Source organism: Sciurus vulgaris, assembly GCF_902686455.1.
Source record: "Sciurus vulgaris genome assembly, chromosome: 5".
Lineage (NCBI taxonomy): Eukaryota > Metazoa > Chordata > Mammalia > Rodentia > Sciuridae > Sciurus > Sciurus vulgaris.
In genome coordinates this window covers 175,071,768-175,091,014 of record NC_136465.1, presented here as the reverse complement: position 1 = coordinate 175,091,014, position 19,247 = coordinate 175,071,768, and the positions used below count along the sequence as shown (strand labels likewise).

Genomic DNA, 19,247 nt, shown 5'->3' with positions numbered 1-19,247 from the left:
ACTCGCCCCGGGCCGTCCCTTCCGCTGCCCCGCGGGCGGGCGTCTGGCCGCCGTGCCCAGGCCGGTCTTGGAACTCCGGGCCGCGGGCTTCAGACTGTTGGTGGCGAACCCATTCCGCACGCGGGGCCCGAGGCCCGCGGAGCTCCGCCCGCGTTTCCCCGCCGGCCGGGCGAGAAACAGGTGGGACGCGCTGAGGGACGCACGTCGGGGCTGCTGCGCGGGCTCGCCATCCTGAGCTTGTGAACTTAGTGTGTCCGTGTGAGGAAACGGGACCTGGTCGGGGGTCTTCCGACGCAGGGGAAGTCGGCTTAAGCGTCCTTGTGGCGCAGGCTGTGGATCATCGCCGTTTCCGCAGACGCTTACTACGGATGCCGCCCTGTGCCTGTGCCGAGGAAATAAATTCGTTCTTTTATTTCTGTCTGTGCTTTGTGTGTGGCAGGGGGATGTATTTTGACGTGCCGTGCTTCAGGGAGTGTACCCGATTCCAACCAGGATCCCTTCTGTGGTTGAACACGATGTGATGTTACACTGGTCGCGTGTTCACGTGTGAGCTTGGGAAGGTTCCGCCCCATTCGGTCTTGCTGTGTGAAATGTACACCCTGGACACGCGTATCCACTACAGCCCCCGCGGCCAGCGCCCTGGGACTCACCAGCCAGTACGCTCACTTGGCTTCTGGCTCATACACCTAAGCAGTGTGTTTTGTCAACAAGGTCTTCCCCTCAAGTAACTGATGTGGAGTTGGTGCTTCTGGATCCACAGGTTCCCTCAGTAATTCCTGAGTGAGCCCCTTCCCAGGCAGGACCTGAGCTCTCCGAAACTCTCCTCTCAGTTCTGTACTGTCTATTGAGTCTGTACTTTTCTGACCTTGGTGTGTGCAGTCTTTATTGAGGTGGGTGGGGCTGCAGGAAGGGGTCCTGTGTGGATCCTCAGGAAGAGCAGGGGCTGGGCAGACAGCAGACCAGGTCTCCAGCAGGCACCACATTTGTTAGGTTCTATCCCCCTAGCCAGGTGCCCTAGATCATATTATAAAGGTATTCCTGGTGAGGGAATTAAATGTAGCAACAGCTGTTTTAAGTTTGTGCCATGTGGTCAGTGTTCAGCAAATGATGGCAGTTGTCATGGACCTCTCCTTAAAGGAATAGGAACATGTGACCTTTCTGGGAACAGACTAGGTAAGGATGAGGGCTCTAGAGCAAAATTGCCAAACTTCAGTTCACTGCTTCATACTTTTCATATGGTCTTATGCAAGTTGCTTAACTGTTCCTGGTCTCCCTTTCCTTGTGTATAAAATGTGGCCAATATCAGCTTCATCAGGACTTGAGTGAATTAATATAACTAAAATGCTCCAAAAAGAGCCTGGAAGTACTAAGTGCTCAATAGGTGTTCTTTTGTCTTTGTCATTGTCATTGTTGAAGGGTTTTTCACTACAGAAATACCATGGTCCAGTTTTCAGTGCAAGAGTACTGCTGTTAGGTGAAGAGTATTAGGGCAGGCGGCAGGCTGGAAGACTAGGGTAAAGGAAACTGGAGAATGTGTTGTGTCTGGATTAAATCTCTTCTGGAAACTTGCACAACCATCAAAGAGAAAAACTAGATGCAGGGCTCCCTATCTGAGGTAGCTGGGCATGGTGGTACATGGATGGATCCTGTAACCGCTAACTCCAGGTTGCTAACTCTTGGTGGCGAACCCATTCCACACACCGGGCACTCGAGGCTGGGAGTGGTGGAGCGCTGGCCCGATGGAGGCTGAGGCAGGATGATCCCAAGTTCAATACCAGCCTCAGCAATTTAGTGAGACCTGACCTTAAAATAAAAGGGGCTGCGGATGTAGTTTGGTGGTGAAATGCCCCTGGTTTGACCCCCCAGTACCAAAAAAAGAAAAAGAGGTGAGGTGTGTGAACAAATTTCAGTGAACAAATGTCTTCTCCTGTAGTTAGTATGTTTTATGTTTTTTTTTTTTTTTTTTTTTTTTTTTTTTTTTTTTTTAGTGTGTTTCTTAAAAGAAATCATCGTTCTGGAAACTTTGGTCTTAATGTGCAAATATTTCAGGAAAAACGTTGCTCAGGGGCTGGGGATATAGCTCAGTTGGTAGAGTGCTTGCCTTGCAAGCACAAGGCCCTGGGTTCAAATCCCCAGCACTGAAAACAAAAACAAAAACAAAAAAACGTTGCTCAGTAATTTAGGAAGAACCTGTGACTAGTTTAGCATTTTTTCCTCTTAGCAGAAATAAGGAAAGGATGGAGCCTATGGAAGTGTAAACAGCCTCTTTCCCCACCTGCCTAGCCACTTGTTTCCTGTTACCCTGAGATAGATAGCATTTGTGGAATGTGCTTGTCCTCTTGCTGCTGTGTGTTCCTCAAGCCTTGTAAGTCAAGAAAAGAGTCATTACCATTACCTGGGTCTCCAGTTAATCATCTCAAGATTTCTTGCTTAATGGGAACTTCTGGGACTGAAGGGGGGTGCTTTGAGTGACTCTTCGCCCAGACCATGGAACTCCCATCTTTTTGCCTCATACAACTCTAGTGACCTCAAGCATGCAGGACAGATAGTTGAGTCTCCCTGGGACAGTACTGGTCACCACCTACATTGCAGACCTGGGTGGCGTGTTGACTACTGCCTTTAGATGTGGTGGTGTCACTGAGTTAGTTGAAGCAGCTCCTTTGTGGGTTGTTTAGTCTGTCAGAGGACAGCTGTCTACCATCTCCAGCTAGTTCAAGGTGGTAGCCCTAAATGGACTGGAGTTGAGCATCCAGGGCAAGATGCCCCATCTGGGGAGTTCTTGGAGCTGCAGGGGTTCGGGGCAAAGTGAACTTTCCTGTTCAGGCCAAGGCCCGAGACCTGTACACATTGCTTGTTTCCTTGTTGAGATAAGATAAAGGAAATACAGAACTAAACACAAGTAAGTTGTTACATAATTTGGAGCAGAAGAATTTGATTTTAAAATGAAACATCTGCTCTAGACTCTTGAGTAAAGGGATAGTGTCTTGGTGTCTTGTTTTTGTGTGTCTCTCTAAAGAACCTAATTCAGAGTTGACCCTTAGTAATAATTTGAATTAAACTTTTTTTCCTATAAAAATGTCCTCAAAGCTGGTCATGGTGGCATATGCCTGCAATCCCAATGACTCAGGAAGCCAAGGCAGGAGGATTGCAAGTTGATAGCCAGCCTCAGCAATTCAGTGAGAACCTATCTCAAAATAAAAAATAAAAAGAGCTGGGGATGTAACACAGTGATAAAGTGCCCCTGAATTCAATTCCCAGTACTAAAAAAACCCAACTCAACGCATATGTACTGTAATCTAGAAATCCCCATGGATTACAGTCCACATTATATAATTCAGGTCCCCCCTTTGTGGACCTGAGTCTTTTAGATTAGACATCTGTCCAGAGGCGCCTGCAGCCCTGCCCTCCACAGAGCCAGGAGGGTGAGGCATTCCCAGTCCCCACAGACCCTCCCTGATTCTCACACGTGTGCTAGGTTCCAGTCGCAGGAATGTAGGCAGGGAGGGCTCAGTGAGACATTTGCCCTCTCACTGTCCTGCAGTACTCTCCCCAGTACCCCACAGAATGCCTGGGGAGGACTTTGAAGCAGTTGCACTGTTGACATTGTTGGCTGAAGTGGAGCAATTAAAAGACTTGCTCAGAACCTCCCTCCCTCACCCTCCTGAACATGTGCTGAGGGCAAAAGTGCAGAATGTGTTTTGGAAACAGAAGTGGGCCCTACAGTGGGGGCTGAGGCTGCAGGCAGAATCTGGGGTTACGTTGGAGGCCCCCCCATGGATTGGGCTTTGTTGGGGAGCCCTCAGCAGTTCTTAGACAGGGGGATAACATAATTGACTCTGTTTTTGAGACCTACCCCTGGCAGGGGTGTTTATTTAAAAAATTCCTGATGACTAATGCCTGCCTTAGAACCACTACTGCTGCCTGCTGGGATGAATAGCTGTCTTTTCATGCAGGAAGAGGAACCATGATTATAAAAAGCCTGAACACTGGAGCCCCCAAAAGCTATTCGTGAAAGGAGTTAAAAGGACTGGTGTAACCAGGGAACTGAATGCATCAAATTGAGGAGTCGCTTACTCATTCCCACTATGAGTAGCTACTACATCCATCTGGCAGCACCTCCCTCCTGCAAATGTACCTTTTCTGCTAGTCAGACACAGTCAAGTGCTGTGATGTCCCACCACATACATGGAGGGTGGTCTCCTAGGATTTTATCACCTGGTGATGCCAAGTTTGTATAAGTACATGGATTTCTCAGGTCATGTCCCTACCGTTAAGCGAAGCATGACTGTGGATTAGAATATCAGCATATGCCAGGCAAGGTGGCCCATGCCTGTACTCCCAGTGACTCAGTAGGCTGAGACAGGAGGAGCCACAAGTTTGAGATCAGCCTCAGAAATTTAGTGAGAGCTTGTCTCACAATAAAAAATTTTAAAAGGGCTGGGGATGTAGCTCAGTGGTAGAGCATCCTGGGTTCAGTCCTCAGAACAATGCACCACACACACACACACACACAGGCCAGGACGAGTGGTCTCTCCTGCCAGACAGGCATTATGGTATGTATATTTCTAAGTGTGAATGGAGTTCCAAGATTTTCCTCCATTTAGAAACACCCTTAACTGTTGTGTTGTTTTATTTTAATTTTGAAGATGTATTAGAACTAATATATTAGAACTAAAAGAGCAGACGTTAGTAATACGGAAGATTAAGTTTTGAATCTTCGAGATCTAGACTTTACTATTAACACATACTTTATTAGTGTTTTAACTAGATATAATGAAGTTCAAATCTATTCTTCAACATTAGTATCTGATTTTGAGATTTTCTCCTTACATCTGTTTCCTTATTTATAAAATGTGAACAGTTAAACACTATTCACAGGGTTATTATGAGGCTTAAATGAGGTGTATGTTAAAAATCTGTGCCTGTAGTAAATTCAGGACCTCAAACATTCTTGGGCAAGTGCTCTATCACTGAGCTATGTGCCCAGCCCCTCAAATCTTTATCTTTCATAATCCTATTAGTTGCCTCTTCTGTGGCAATAGCAGGTATCGCTTATCTACCCTACACTCCTGTGAAGTCTGGAAATTCCCTTGGGATTCTCAGTATAGCACTTCAGACAGCCATTGCTGATTATCAGAGAAGGGAAACTATTGAGGAATATGAGTAAGTTACGATTGCAGAAACCTAATCCCCCTCCCCTGGCCCACCTCATGCAAAGGTCAAATTCAGAAGTAGAGTGAGCCAGAAAATGTCAGTCTGCCCTTTTCTCCATCCCTGTTCAGGGATAGGAAATTCGGTTTCAAGAATCTCATAGTTGCTGGGTACGGTGGTGCACACCTGTAATCCCAGTGACTCAGGAGGCTGAGGCAGGAGGTTGCGAGTTCAAAGCCAGCCTCACCACTTGTGAAACCCCATCCCAAAATAAAAAATATAAAGGGCTGGGGATGTGGCTCAGTGGTTAAGTACCCCTGGGTTCAATCCCCAGTACCAAAAAAAGAATCTCATTATTAACCTTAATTTAAAATGAGGCTTTCGGTTATTCTTTTTTTTTTCCCCTTGGTACTAGTGTTTTATTGACTTTGTGATGGGTGATACTGGGTAAGTTGACTTTTGAAAGCAAAATTGGTAACTGTGGAGCTCTAGATTTACCCAGCCTTATGGTATTGTAACATGGAATTTTACAAGATTAGATGGTCTCACCTCCTATAGTTATAATATCAGGGACCCTTTGATAATGAGAGGTGCCTTGGTGATGGGAGAAGGTAGAATTTGAAGAAGACCGAAGTTGGGAAGTCTTGGAAAAGGATCGGGTTTGATTGGGATGTGTCTGACTCCCACCGTGTGGTGCACACTATGACTAACCGAGTCCTCTACTTTTGTTTATGTAGCCTGGTTCCATTTGTGATGTTCTGTCACAGTGGGAGACCAGCTCCTTTCTCTTCCAGGGGACTTTTCCTGAAGCTCCTGTGCCCTGGCTACATGGGTGCCTCCCTCTCTGCTGGCAAGACTGGAGATCAGGATCCTGCAGAGCAGTGGGTAGTCAGTGAGGGCTCTTCTCTAGGAGAAGCCCTTCAGGACAACCACTGTTTCTCCATCTTATTCCTCTGGAGCTTGGAGTAGGAAGGAGGGAAATTTGGAGTCCGTTACAATGAGAAGAGCGTGGGCTCTGGAGTCCAGTGGCCCTGGAGTTCTGTTCTTGTTATGGCCACTAGCTCTGTGATTCAATCCTTCCAGGAATCATATGGAGATGATGGCAGCTAGCCTCAGAGATTGTGAGCCCAGGAGAAGGATGTATGCTAGTAGCTTTATAGGATTCCTGGCACCAGAAAGCCCTTTGAGCCCTACCATTTCCCCGAAGCAGGGTTGACAGAGGTGAGGAGGTACAGGGGGTGCCTCTGAGAAGCTGGCAGTTCTGTGGGAGATGCAGGCTTGTAAACAAATCAGTCTGTGATTCAGCATGGTAAATGCCTTAATGGAACTTTGTTGAATGCTTTGAATGCTCCAACGGCAGGGGGACCTTCACCTGAAGACCAGGGTAGCAGAGGCTTTGCCTGAGTGATATGGGAAAAGTGAAGGAATGCTCTTAAGTTTGGGAAAGCTAGAGGCTGACTTGACTGCTCGCCTGAGTCCTAAGAGCAAAGAAGCTGCGAGCTATGGGCTGGAGTCCTCTTTTCTGCATTTGACCTTTGACAAACTGCTCTTCTCAGGCACCCTAGGCCACCGTCTTAGCCTTCCCACGTGTATGGTATCGTCTTTGACTTTGTACCATCCTGTTAGAGTAGAAGTGTGGTGATTATTTGGGGATCTGTATGCCACACCTCAGTTTGGAGGACCTAGAAACCTGTACCTCACCATGTTCGTTTTGGTAATTTGATTGCCTGACCCAGAGCCTGTGGCCTCAGTAAGCTTTTTCATCTGGGATGCTTTCCACTAGCCCCTATTTCACATGGATCTCTATGGAAATTGTTGGCCAAAACCTTTCCCATTTTGTGAGTAAACTTCAGTAGCAGCTCCTGATCTGAACCCATAGCCTGTTTCTTTTCTTTGAAGGACATCGTTAACAGATATGAGAGAACTTGAAACTTTTTTTTTTTTTTTTTTTTTTTTTTTTTCCAAGCCAGAGGCAGGCTGGGCATGATGTGATTCCAGTGGCTGGGGAGGCTGAGGCAGGAGGATGGCAAGTTCAAAGCCAGCCTTAGCAACTATGTGAGACTCTAAGCAACCTAGTGAGACCCTGTCTCAAAAAATTGGGGGTGTAGCTCAGTGGTTAAGCACCCTTTAAAAAAAGGTCAGTGGGGGCACCCTGCATGAGGGTAGGACCTTCATTCTCACCAAGAGTCCTTCAGAGTAGCTACAGGTTCCTGGATAGGCCCACTGTTGTCCATGGCTTTGCAGGTCATGGACCATGAAGCCTACGATAGCCTAGGCCAGGAGAGGTGGGTGCTGTCCACCACACAGCTGTTTCCTTCTCCTGACTTGTGTATGCTGGCCTCCCTCCACACTTGTTCCTTGTGGCTCTGCTTTCTCTAATGCATCTCTAATCCATCTTCCAGAGTCTTTTTTTCTTTTTGTACCAGAGATTGAACCCAGGAACACTTAATCACTGAGCCACATCCCTGGCCTATTTTTATTTTTTATTTTGAGACATGGTCTCACTAAGTTGCTTAGGGTGATAAGTTGCTGAGGCTGGCTTTGAACTTGAAACCCTCTTGCCTCAGCCTCCTGAGCTGCTGGGATTACAGGCCTGCACCACCACACACCTAGCCTTTCCAGAGTCTTTACGTGAGAAAATAGAGTAGGGCCGAACATGCAACCGTCTCCACATTTTTTTTTTTTTAGCCGGGAGGATTGAACCCAGAGATACTCTACCACTGAATTACAACTTAGGGTCTAGCTAAGTTGTTCAGACTGGCCTCAAATTTAGGATCTTTGGCCTCCTAAAATCAACTGTGATTACAGGCATGCGCCACCAGGCACAGCAGCCTCCTCAACCTTCAACTTATTCTAATTGATTCTGTAAATGACCCTTCCATCCTCTCTCCCACCCAATCAAACCTACTGGAAAGTAAACCTTAAAGCAAGCTGCCATTTCCCAAACAGAAAAGTGGAACTGTGCATCATTGTCTAGTCTGCTTGGGCTGCTATGTAACAAAATAGCATGAACTGGGTGGCCTATAAACAGGAGTTGTTTATTTCTCTTGGTGCTAGAGACAGAAAGTCCAAAACCAAGGTCTCTATTCTTCATGGAGAGACGGGTTACGGGTTAAGAAAAGCCACAGATCCCAGGAAGACTTCTAGCGTTATACTCAGAAGGGCCTTTTTTTTTTTTTAAAAAAAACTGCTGAAAGAGAAAGAACCTGTTTAAGGGAGTTAATTAACAAGTTTCCAGTTTTAATGGTTTCTGAAACTTGACATTTTTATTGTTATTGCATTGAGCCATTATTTTTCTTTTCTAAGTCTGTCTTTTTTCTAAGTCTTTTTGTCATTCTTTGAGTTGCTAATGAGACCCACATATTGACTTTTTTAATTGCAACCCAGAGGAGGAGGTCTCATGCAGCATGGCCAGGAATGCTTCTCCCACTGTAAAGCAGACATAATAGGTGTCCCTCTAGTTGCTGAGAGGGCTGATGAAGAGTGGGGGTGTGGCCAGGTGGGGTGGGGAGTGGTGCATTCCTGTAATTCCAGTGACTCAGGAAACTGAGGCAGGAGAGTTGTGAGTTCAAGGCCAGCCTCAGCAACTTAGTGAGTCCCTAAGCAACTTAGACCCTGTCTCTAAATAAAATATTTTTAAAAGACTAGGAATCTGACTCAGTGGTAAAGTGCCCCTGGGTTCAGTCCCCAGTAACAAAAAAGAGCAGCTTTGGGAGCAAGTTGCTTTCCAGCTGAGTGGGGTTTGAAATTTTGGGGATTGTTTCTAATTTGACTGGCATTGTCTGAGGGTTATTGTCCATGTGATCTTTCGAAACACCTGATTTGGGGAGTAAGACAGTCTTAACCAGGGGTGGAAATCCAGACCCTCTTTCTTAATTTTGTTTATGATACAAAGTTAAAAGGCATGAAGTAGAAAAGAAGTCGTTATATTTTATGTTGGATTAAGTATTGACTCACACACAGGCAGGAAGCAGCGTCTGGTTTCTGTAGGACCTGCTCTATTCCCAGATTTCCAGGTTCTCCTCCATGGGCCACTGGTGATATTCAGATCCACTTACTATTACAGTTTTTATTTGTAGGCTCAGCACCAGGCCAGGAGGAGTTGGAGGTGTCCGATCTCGAGTTGGGATCCAGCAGAGCCTTCTCAGCCAGCCAACGCGCACAGCCACCTTCCAGCAGAGATTTGATGCCCGGCAGAAGATAGGCCTTTCAGATGCCCGGCTCAAGCTGGGAGTCAAAGATGCTCGGGAGAAGCTTTTGCAGAAAGATGCACGGTTTCGAATCAAAGGGAAAGTGCAGGATGCCAGAGAGATGCTGAACTCACGCAAGCAGCAGAGCACAGTGCCACAGAAGCCTCGCCAGGTAGCTGATGCCCGGGAAAAGATCAGCTTGAGGAGGAGTTCCCCTGATGCCTTCACAAGCCCACCCATTGGCACAGTGACCCCTGCTTTGAAGCTCACCAAAACCATCCAGGTAGGTTGCGGTTTCTGTCACGAATTCTCAGAAAGCCAAGAAGAAAGGCAGATTTAGGCAGGAAGATTTGGGGGTGAGGGGAGAGTGGACAAAAGTGCAGTTCTCCCAAGTGTTGGTACAGTCCCTGGCTGTTTACAAAGGCTTTTTATGTTCATTATAGCCGAGCAAACATGAAGAAGGCACCATATTCTCTCTTAAAAAGAATGGGGAGGTCAAGAGAAATGATTTTCTTAAGGGAGAAGTAGTACAGGGAAGAGAGGGAAAAGAATGAAACATTTGACCATTTGCTGTGCAGCAGGCACTTAGTGTATTCCTTACTCTAACTTTAGGACTGTTACCCCAGTTTTATAAAAGAATCTGGGTATGTGGCTCAGAGATGAAATACCATGTCCAACATTACATAGCCAGGCAGTGGAAGGACCAGGGTAGAAACCTAGTCAGATCTGACTGCTAGTCAAGTTGGGGCCCCCCTACCTCCCCAACCCCCACAAAAATGGGAAACAGGATCATTTAATCTCTGGGCAGCTTTGTTAATATGCATAGCAGTAGCAAACATTGATAGAGCCAAGTTTAATTTAAAGAACTTCAATTACATTACTGCATGGTCTCTGGGATAATGATACCTTCTTGCTTGGGGGCAAGGCACTCTGTAGTCCTTTTTACCAAAGATCCAAACTGCATGCTCACTATATTTCAAATTCAGTGACCTCATATTCACAGAGTGCTTGTGAACCCTTTGGGATAGATTGTGATCACTGAGTGTTTCTAGGTTCCACAGCAGAAGGCCATGGTGCCACTTCATGCCCATCCAGCTGGAATGAGGATCAATGTTGTCAATAACCACCAGGCCAAACAGGTAGAGAGAGAGAATATGTGTACATGTACGTGTGCGTGTGTGCACGTTTTGATGAAGCCAACTTGGGTGAATTAGCTGGGGCCAGGTTCAAGATTTCCAGTTCATTTGACTTTTTGTAATTTGAGTTTTAACAAAAAGCTTCTTAATGAGTGGGGGGAGCTACAGTGTTTAATTCAGATACGTTGCACACACAAAATAATGTTTTCGGTCATAGCTTCCTGGTGTGTTTTGTGTGTGTGTGTGTGTGTGTGTGTGTGTGTGTGATTTTAAATTTAATGCCTTAGTTGTAGTTGCAATTTTGTTCTTGTATGTGCCATTCTTTTTCTATTTTTAATTCAAGCATTTAGATCCTTTTCTTGTCTCTTTTGCTGTTAGAAATACTGGTGTTAACAGAAGTGGGGTAGGGGTTGAGTTTACTGCTGTGGGCTAGATTATCCAGAATGGGCTTTCCAAACCAAAGGATATACAACCATGTGCTGCACAATGACATTTGGGTCAATACTGGGGGTGCATATATGACAGTATATCCCATATAGACGTGTGTAGTCCGATAGTTTGTGGAAGTATGCTCTGTGATGTTCACATAACAAAATCACCTAATGACTCATTTCTCAGAACATGTCCCTGTCATGAAGAGACACATGACTATAAGCAAACATTTTAGGGATTCACCCCCCCCCCCCCCAATTGGGGATTGAATCCAGGGGGCACTTTACCACTGAGCACTTTAGCACTTTAGCCTTTTTTATTTTGAGATAGGGTCTTGCTTAGTTGCTGAGGCTGGCCTCAAACTTGAAATCTCCTGTCTTGGGATTACAGATGTGTACCACTATACCTGGCTCATTTTAGGGATTCTTGATGGGTATTGTGTACTTATGGCAATGTACTTCTGATGTGTGTAGAGCACTTTTAATCAGGCCCCATGGGTAGAAGTCACCTGTCAGGACTTGAACCCTAAGCTCCAAGGCCAGTCTTTCCAGGCATCTCCACCCCTATGCTCACCTTTTCCCTTGATCTTTCACTTACTGTAGCATTCATTTCCCCATTGTGCTTGGGCTGGATGTCTTTTGTGGGCCTGCATACCACATTAGCTTGTATTTCTTTATTCTCAGAATTTATATGACCTGGATGAAGATGATGATATTATAGCACCTGTTCCTGCTAAACAGATGAAGTTTTCACCCTCAGGCAACTTTCACCACCACATGGTATGGCACTTTTTTCTTTTTCTGTCACTCTATGTGTCTGATGTGGTGGACAGGAGAGGTTGAGGATAGATAATAGGCTCTTTCAATGATTTGGGCTATAAGAGTCTCAGAACTGGTCCAGCCCTTTGGTTTTTAAAAAAAAAAAAATTGGATATCGACAGTGTCCAGGAATTTGCTCAACGTCCCACTGCACGTGGAGTGCAGAGCTTCAGTCCCAGGCACTGTGTTTGGGCACCTGAGGGAAAGTCCATTATTTGCTGCTGTAGCAGAATACCACAGACTGGGTGAGTTTTAAATAATGGGCATTTACTCTGCTCACAGTACGGAGGCTGGGAAGTCCAAGATTGAGGGACTGCATGGGGGAGGGCCTTCTTGCTGAGTCATAGTGTGTTGGAGGGCAAGCAAACATATGCAAAACAGAGATCAGGCTGCACTCATCCTTTAATCAGGAGCACCTTCCCTGATATAGCAAATTCGGTCCTATGAGAGTGGCCTTTATCTAATCATGATAGTGATTCCCTGATGACCAAAACAACTCTTAATGCTGTCACTCCGAAAATTAAATTTCAGCATCAGTTTTGGAGGGGACACTCAAATCATAGCAGTGAATTAGTCCCACAGGAGGGAGTCTCTTTTTCTTTCCTTTGTACTTCCTGACCCACTATGGACAGTGGCTCTGGGCTTGAGCTTGGATTCTGAATTCCCTGGGTTGGTGTCAGTAAGAATAAACCTCATCTGATTGGTGGGCTCCAGTAGGTACAGCCTCTGTGCAAGAAAAACTTGCCTACTAGGGTTTTGGTCAGACATCCTACAGCGAAGTAAAGCAGGCAGTATCAGGGTGTTCCAGTACTCAGCTCAGTGAGTACAGCTGAGCCACAGCAGGGAGGCTGGTGGGCTGCCCAGCCAGTTCCTTGTGGCAGGTACCTCCTTTATTTTACATTCAGAGGCCCAAAGACTCAGTTTCAGTCACCACCCTGAGTATGTGGACCAATCTCCTGGTTATAATTAGTGGTATGTGAAGCTGAATGTTGGCAGTGTGTTTCTTTATAAAGGAACCAGGCCTTTCTAGTAAGTAGACCACTTGCATCTGCTGCCAAGAGAACTTAGCTGGCTTACTTAGTGGTTAACCCTAATTGAAAAAAAACATAGTATTTATATTAACTCATTTAAGATCTTCCCTTAGCCAAGCAGTGGTGTACGCCTGTGATCCCAGCAGCTCGGGAGGCTGAGGCAGGAGGAACATGAGTTCAAAGTCAAGCTCAGCAACTTAGCTAGGCCCTGTCTCTAAATAAAATATTAAAAAGGGCTGGGGATGTGGTTCAGTGGTTAGGCACCCCTGGGTTCAATTTCTGGTACAAAAAAAAAAAGACCCTCCCTCCTCCCACCCTGTGAAATGGGTATTTTTACTCTCATTTTATGGTTGAGGAAACAGATATAGAAAAGTTAACCTGTTCAACATCACCCAACTTGTAAGTAGTAGATGTAGTTGTTGAGCCAAAGTGGCATAGTTCCTGGGGCCCCATGTATAACCTCTACACTCTCCTGGCTATTGTGACACAGAGCAGCTTGAGAGAGCTAGAATCCAACTTGGAGAGGATGCTTCACTCATGTTGGAGAGGCCTGGTGAATGGGGCCTCCCTGTATTCTGATCTGCCCCTCTGGCTGCTGCTCTGTCCCTGGGTCAGCACTTTATAGACCTGTCCTAAATCAGCAATACCACCTGCTGCTTGTGTCCAGCATCTCTTTTCTCAGACACGTTAATACAAGGGAATTTTATGTTTTCATGGGACCGTGTCCCCAGTTGGAGGGGGAACCATTTTTGGTGCTCTGCATGTGTTGATTCTGCCAGCAAATCCCTAGTAAGCTGATTGCTGAGGATGCCACGGCCCTGGTGCTTCCATGTGGCCAGATCCGTGACCAAAAAGCTAGGGGTTCTGGACCTCCTTCAGAGTGAGTTCCTGTGCCCTGCCAGCCTAGAGCTGGTGATCCTTCCATTGTGATAGAAGCTTATCTAAGAATGAACTTGATTTCAAGCTTTTGGTCTTATGACCAACCCCAAATTGTAGAGATTTTGGCAAGTTTGAATATGGGTGAGCTTGTGGCTCCTGGGAGTTTCTAGGTCAAGGCTAGGAAGCTTCCTGCCAGAGCTTCGAGCACTATAGGAATTGTCTTCTATGGTCACATGCTTGGGCCATATGCTTTTCTCCCTTTCTGCCCCTTCCCTAGTGGATGTCACTGGTAGCCTTTCTTTGCTTCAGAATTCTAATGGATGTGGAGCTGAGCAACATCAAAGATTCATGTATTCATCTAGTTCTTGGCTCTTCAGGGCATTTTCAGATCCCTCTCTGCCTCTTTGTATAGGCTGGGCTGAGCAGTTCCAAGCTCTCCATATCCAAGGCCCTCCCTCTCACCAAAGTGGTTCAAAATGATGCATACACTGCTCCTGCTTTCCCCTCCACTATTCGAACAAAAGCCTTGACCAACATGTCCCGGACACTGGTGAACAAGGAAGAACCCCCCAAAGAGCTGCCACCTGCTGAGGTAAGGTGACTGTGACCACCCTAGTCAAGCGTCAGCCTGCGCTGGTTGGGTAGTGTGCTGTGTGGATCCCAGTGGGTCCTTATGACACCCCGTTGAAGTAGGTGTTGCTACCCCCATTTTACAGATGAGCAAACCAAGAATCAGGAACCCTTACCTTCAGAACTCATGGGTCATTGAGACACCACACCAGCAAAGAGATTATTTTATGAAGTGACAATATGGAAGGTTTTCCAAAAGAAAGCTGCTGAAGCCATGGGGAAAGAGCATCTTTTTTCTCTCAGGGTTCTGGGAAGATTTTAAGAACATGGCATTTAAGCTGCGGGGTCTGGAAGAATGAGTAGCATTCCAAGCAGAGGCTCAGGGACCTGAAGAGGGTTGGTTCCTTTAGCACAGGGTGGTGGGGATGTGGTGGACATTAGGGTCTGAGGAGCCTAGTTATGATGGACTCTGCAGGGTTGTCTCCTTTGGGCCTTGTGGGTACATGTCTGCCCTTCACCCTGCTAATGTTCTTGTCTGTGTGACAGCCTGTTCTCAGCCCCTTGGAAGGCACCAAGATGACTGTGAATAATCTGCATCCTCGAGTCACAGAGGAGGACATTGTTGTAAGTACTATGGCATGCAAGAATTTTAAATCTCAAACCACTCTGTGATATAGGTCCTGAGACCAGCCCCCTGTTTGGTGGTTTGCTAGAACTCTGCATGTAGTAAGGCTTAGGGGTAAGATTATCAGAGTACAAGGATACTGAGCAAAATCACCAAAGGAAAGATGCATGCAGTGTATGTAGTCTGGGGAAAATTGCCTCAAGCTTCCAGAGTCTTCCTAGTGGAGGCACACAGGATGTACTTTATTCCTCTAACTTGTAATGACACATGAAACTACGGATCTTGTTCAAGACTCAGTACCCAGAGGTTACATTGGGGACTAGTCATTTAATCATTCTCTGCCTAGCATGTAGCAAAATTCCACACTCTGCAGAGGGCAAACAAGTGTTCAGCATGAATCATATGGTTTGCAGAGTTTAGGCACAGGGGCCACCTGATAATTTAAGGTGGTAGAGCCCTCCTGAAATCCAGGTTCCCAGATACCAGCCAGTGGCCCACCTGGAAGCAGACCTTTCAGAGTACAGTGGTCAGGCCAAATCTCTTTGCTGTACTGCACAGCTTCTAAACCAGTGCCACCAGCCTGTCCTTAATCTCAGAATCATGGGATATTTATACCATAATGGGTCCTCAGTGGGATCCTTTAGTACTGCTGTGCAACATCTAGTGGCAGATATTTTCCCATGAGTCTTTGGAACTTTTTGCCTACTTTGGGGCTTTTACATGATTATTCTGTCTTATAAGTGGAGATGTATTAGTAGTGACTGGTGTTTGATTCCTCAGGATTACTTTCTTGGTCTCTTCTGCCCTGCCCATGGCAGTCATGGGCAAAACTTAAATCAAGTGCCAGGTTAGTGGGGGCTGTTTTAATTTAGTCAGTTTAAAAAAAGAAAAAAAAAAGTTTTAGGAATCTAGGCATTCTTTGAACTGTGAGAAATTTTGGTGAATGCATCTGGAGACTCCAGCTACACCCTATAGCTAAGTCTCAGGTTCTGTAACAGCTCACGTTAGCCGCCATGTTTGTTAATCGTCTAAACTGTGAAACACGAGTGCTGTGTGACCTTAGAACTAAGCATGCTCCCCTTCTTCAGCAGGTGTAGTGCTGCCAGCGGTGCACACAGTAGTAGAAAGGTAACCTATTCTGGGTAGTCTGGACGTGTTACAAAGAAGTAGTCTTTTCTTAATTATGAAAGTATCTGGGCGCAGTGGCACGTGCCTGTAGTCCCAGCTACTCAGAAGACTGAGAAAAGGATCATAAACTGAAGGCCAGCCTGGGCAACTTAGCCAAACCCTATCTCAAAATAAAAGCAGCAAAGGAAAACTAGCCACCATTTATTGAGCACTTACTATGTTCCTGGCACTTTGTATGAGAGATCTGTGAAAATATGCGAATAAAAAATGAGTTACTTGTACTGATCACCCCTCTGAAAATTGCCGATAATAATCGCCTTCAACTTATTTTCCACCCAAATAGGTAACATTAAAAGAGCAATAATATCATTGGGAGGACAGCTAGTATTCAATTCCACAGTGTGGTTTTGATATTTAACATTTTCTCCTTTATTATTAAAAACAAATCATTTCAAGGATCTTTTCATAAGCCATCTATTTATTCCTGCAACAACCTTGTGAAAGGCAATTATAGATGAAGAAATGGTTTGAATGCTAATTGGCCTCTGTCTGCATCTGCATATGGTGGTCTTTCTTTGGCCTTAGTCTCCATGTCAGTAAATGAGGGGTGTGGAGTTAATGATGATAACATGTACAAAGCACAGCCTTAAAAATTAACTCCAGGGGACTGGGGTTGTGGTTCAGTAGTAGAGCGCTTGCCTAGCATCATGAGGCAGTGGGTTTGATCCTCAGCACCACATAAAAAATAAATGAATGAAGGCATAAAAATACAATAACATTTTTATTTTTTTATTTTTTATTTATTTATTTTTTTGTGGTGCTGATGATCGAACCCAGGGCCTTGTGCTTGCAAGGCAAGCACTCTACCAACTGAGCTATCTCCCCAGCCCACAATAAACATTTTTTTTTTAAATTAATTCAGTTGAAGCTGGGCATGGTGTTGCACACCTGTAATTCTAGCAACTTGGGAGGCCGAGGCAGGAGGATCGCAAGTTTAAAGCCAGCGTCAGCAACTTAGACCCTGTCCCAAAATAAATGAAAAGGGATGTGACTAGGGATGTTAATCAGTGGTTAAGTGCAAATGGGTTCAATCCCTGGTACAAAAAAAAGAAGTTGAGCATTCCAGGGAAGTAGACAGCTTTACCTGGAAGGTAGATAGTCCTTTTCTTGTTTTTAGAAGAGGAAATAGCTTCAGGGAAGTTATGAAACTTGCCGGCAGTTATTCAGCTGATAGAAAGCAGAGTCCCAGGGATCAAATCCTATTCGTGTGACTTATGGTGACCAACTGCCCTGGTTTTGCTAGGGACTCTTCTTCTGGTTTTAACCCTCAGAGTTCCTCATCTTGGGAAATGCTTCAATCCATTTGGCCTGGGGATTGTCATCACCATGGTGGAATCTAGAATTGGTAGTTCTAACAGGTTCACAGGTAATATATTAGCAGCTCTCCTTTTGGTGGGCCTGCATGTCCATTCTCATGACAGCTCTCAGATTCTGTGTTGTCCATATTGGGGAAGTGGGAACCTTAGCAGTGACTTGGTGAGACGTCACGGGTACTACAGGCTTACAAACCCAGACCCCCCTTCTCACTGCCACACATTGTCCCTCATCTGTTCCTGAGTTGGAGACCTGTGTCTTAACACCACCTAAAACGGAGCCTTCCTGAAATCTTGTGCATATTCAGCTACAACACAGTCAGCCCAGAGCCCTTGGAGCTAATGAATGACAGGCAGTCACAAATTCTCCCCCAACCCCTTCTCTTCTTTGCAGGAGCTTTTCTGTGTGTGTGGAGCCCTCAAGCGGGCTCGGCTGGTGCATCCTGGGGTAGCGGAGGTGGTCTTTGTGAAGAAGGACGACGCCATCACTGCATACAAGAAGTACAACAACCGGTGTCTGGATGGTAAGTTGGGGAAAAAACAGCCACCTTACCCTCCTAGTCCTCCTTCTTGCTGTCGGGCTGTAGGCCTTCTGGGGTTTGCCTTCGTCTGAGATGGATGGAAAGGCATCTTGGGACAGTCAGGATGGAGCCTCCATGCACCAGCACAGGCGGGGATGTACAGTCTCTGTGTAGTGCAGAGCTGTGGGTTCTTGGTGAGTTTGAGTTCAAACTGAAGTCCAGCAAGAAGGAGAACACCATTTCTCTTTTTTTTTTTTTTTTGCGGTGCTGGGGATCGAACCCAGGGCCTTGTGCTTGCAAGGCAAACACTCTACTGACTGAGCTATCTCCCCAGCCCTAAAACACCATTTTTCTATGGATGGTTCTCTTAATGGGCCTTACAGGGAAACCAAGAGCCACAGCCTTCCTTTCCCAGTGTTGGACTGCTCACTGCTAGAATACAGGTTCCTCAGAGGCCTGGAGCATTGTCTAAATGTTGTCACCTGGAGCTCTGCTCCTGGTGAGTGAACTTTCACTTTCTTCACCTCAGCATAGCCTGTAGGGCGGAGCTCTGACTGCCATACTCCTTTTCCACTCATTTGTTCTTTCTGTATTTATTGAGTATCAATTCTGGCCCAAGGCCCTGTGCTAGAAGTAGGGAAGCAGAGACTATTAAAAACACAGCTAGTGGGCTGGGGAGATAGCTCAGCTGGTAGAGTGCTTGCCTTGCAAGCACAAGGCCCTGAGTTCGATCCCCAGTACCACCAAAAAAAAAAAAAAAAAAAAAAAAAAAAAAAAAAAGCACAGCTAGTGAGATTTTCATATGCATTTCCCTGGTGGCTAATGATGTTAGCATCTTTTCATGTGCTTATTGTCCACTTGTGTATCTTTGGAGAAATGTCTCTTCAGAATCTTTGCCCATTCTTTAATTTTTTTTTTTTTTTTTTTTTTTTTTTTTAAACTGGGGTTGAACCTGGGGGCACTTCACCACTGAGCTACATCCCTGCTCTTTTTATTTTTTATTTGGAGATAGGATCTCATTAATTGCTGATGCTGGCCTCATTCTTGCAATCCTGCATCAGCCTCATGAGTTGTTGGAATTATAGGAGTGTACTACTGCACCTGGCCTTGTTAGGGTTTGTTTGTGTATGGGGGTTTTTTGGTGGGGAGGGGTACTAGGGATTAAACCCAGAGGTGCTTAACCACCGAGCCACAATGCCAGGGTCTTATTTATTTTGAGACAGGGTCTTGCTAACTTGCTTGAGGCCTTGCTAAATTGCTGAGACTGGCTTCGAACTTGTGATCCTCCTGCCTCAGCCTCCTGAGCTGCTGGGATTACAGGCGTGTGCTACTGCACCTGGCTCAGTTGGGTTCATTTTTATTATTGAGTAGCAAAAGTTCTTTTTATATTCTC

The 19,247-nt window shown here is 45.7% G+C and overlaps 1 protein-coding gene across 4 annotated transcripts in view; it reads left to right on the top strand.

Annotated features, from left to right (window-relative positions):
• POLDIP3 (DNA polymerase delta interacting protein 3) overlaps window positions 1-19,247 on the top strand; it is a 30,164-nt gene that overhangs the window by 1,110 nt on the left and 9,807 nt on the right. The window contains exons 2-7 of one of the 4 annotated variants that reach the window (XM_079143313.1): window positions 9,231-9,624; window positions 10,394-10,480; window positions 11,593-11,688; window positions 14,050-14,229; window positions 14,754-14,831; window positions 17,728-17,857. In XM_079143313.1, the coding sequence (XP_078999439.1) occupies window positions 9,231-9,624; window positions 10,394-10,480; window positions 11,593-11,688; window positions 14,050-14,229; window positions 14,754-14,831; window positions 17,728-17,857 (965 nt within the window). The remainder of the gene's footprint in view (window positions 1-9,230; window positions 9,625-10,393; window positions 10,481-11,592; window positions 11,689-14,049; window positions 14,230-14,753; window positions 14,832-17,727; window positions 17,858-19,247) is intronic. The other 3 variants (XM_079143314.1, XM_079143315.1, XM_079143316.1) reach the window with 3 other exon arrangements.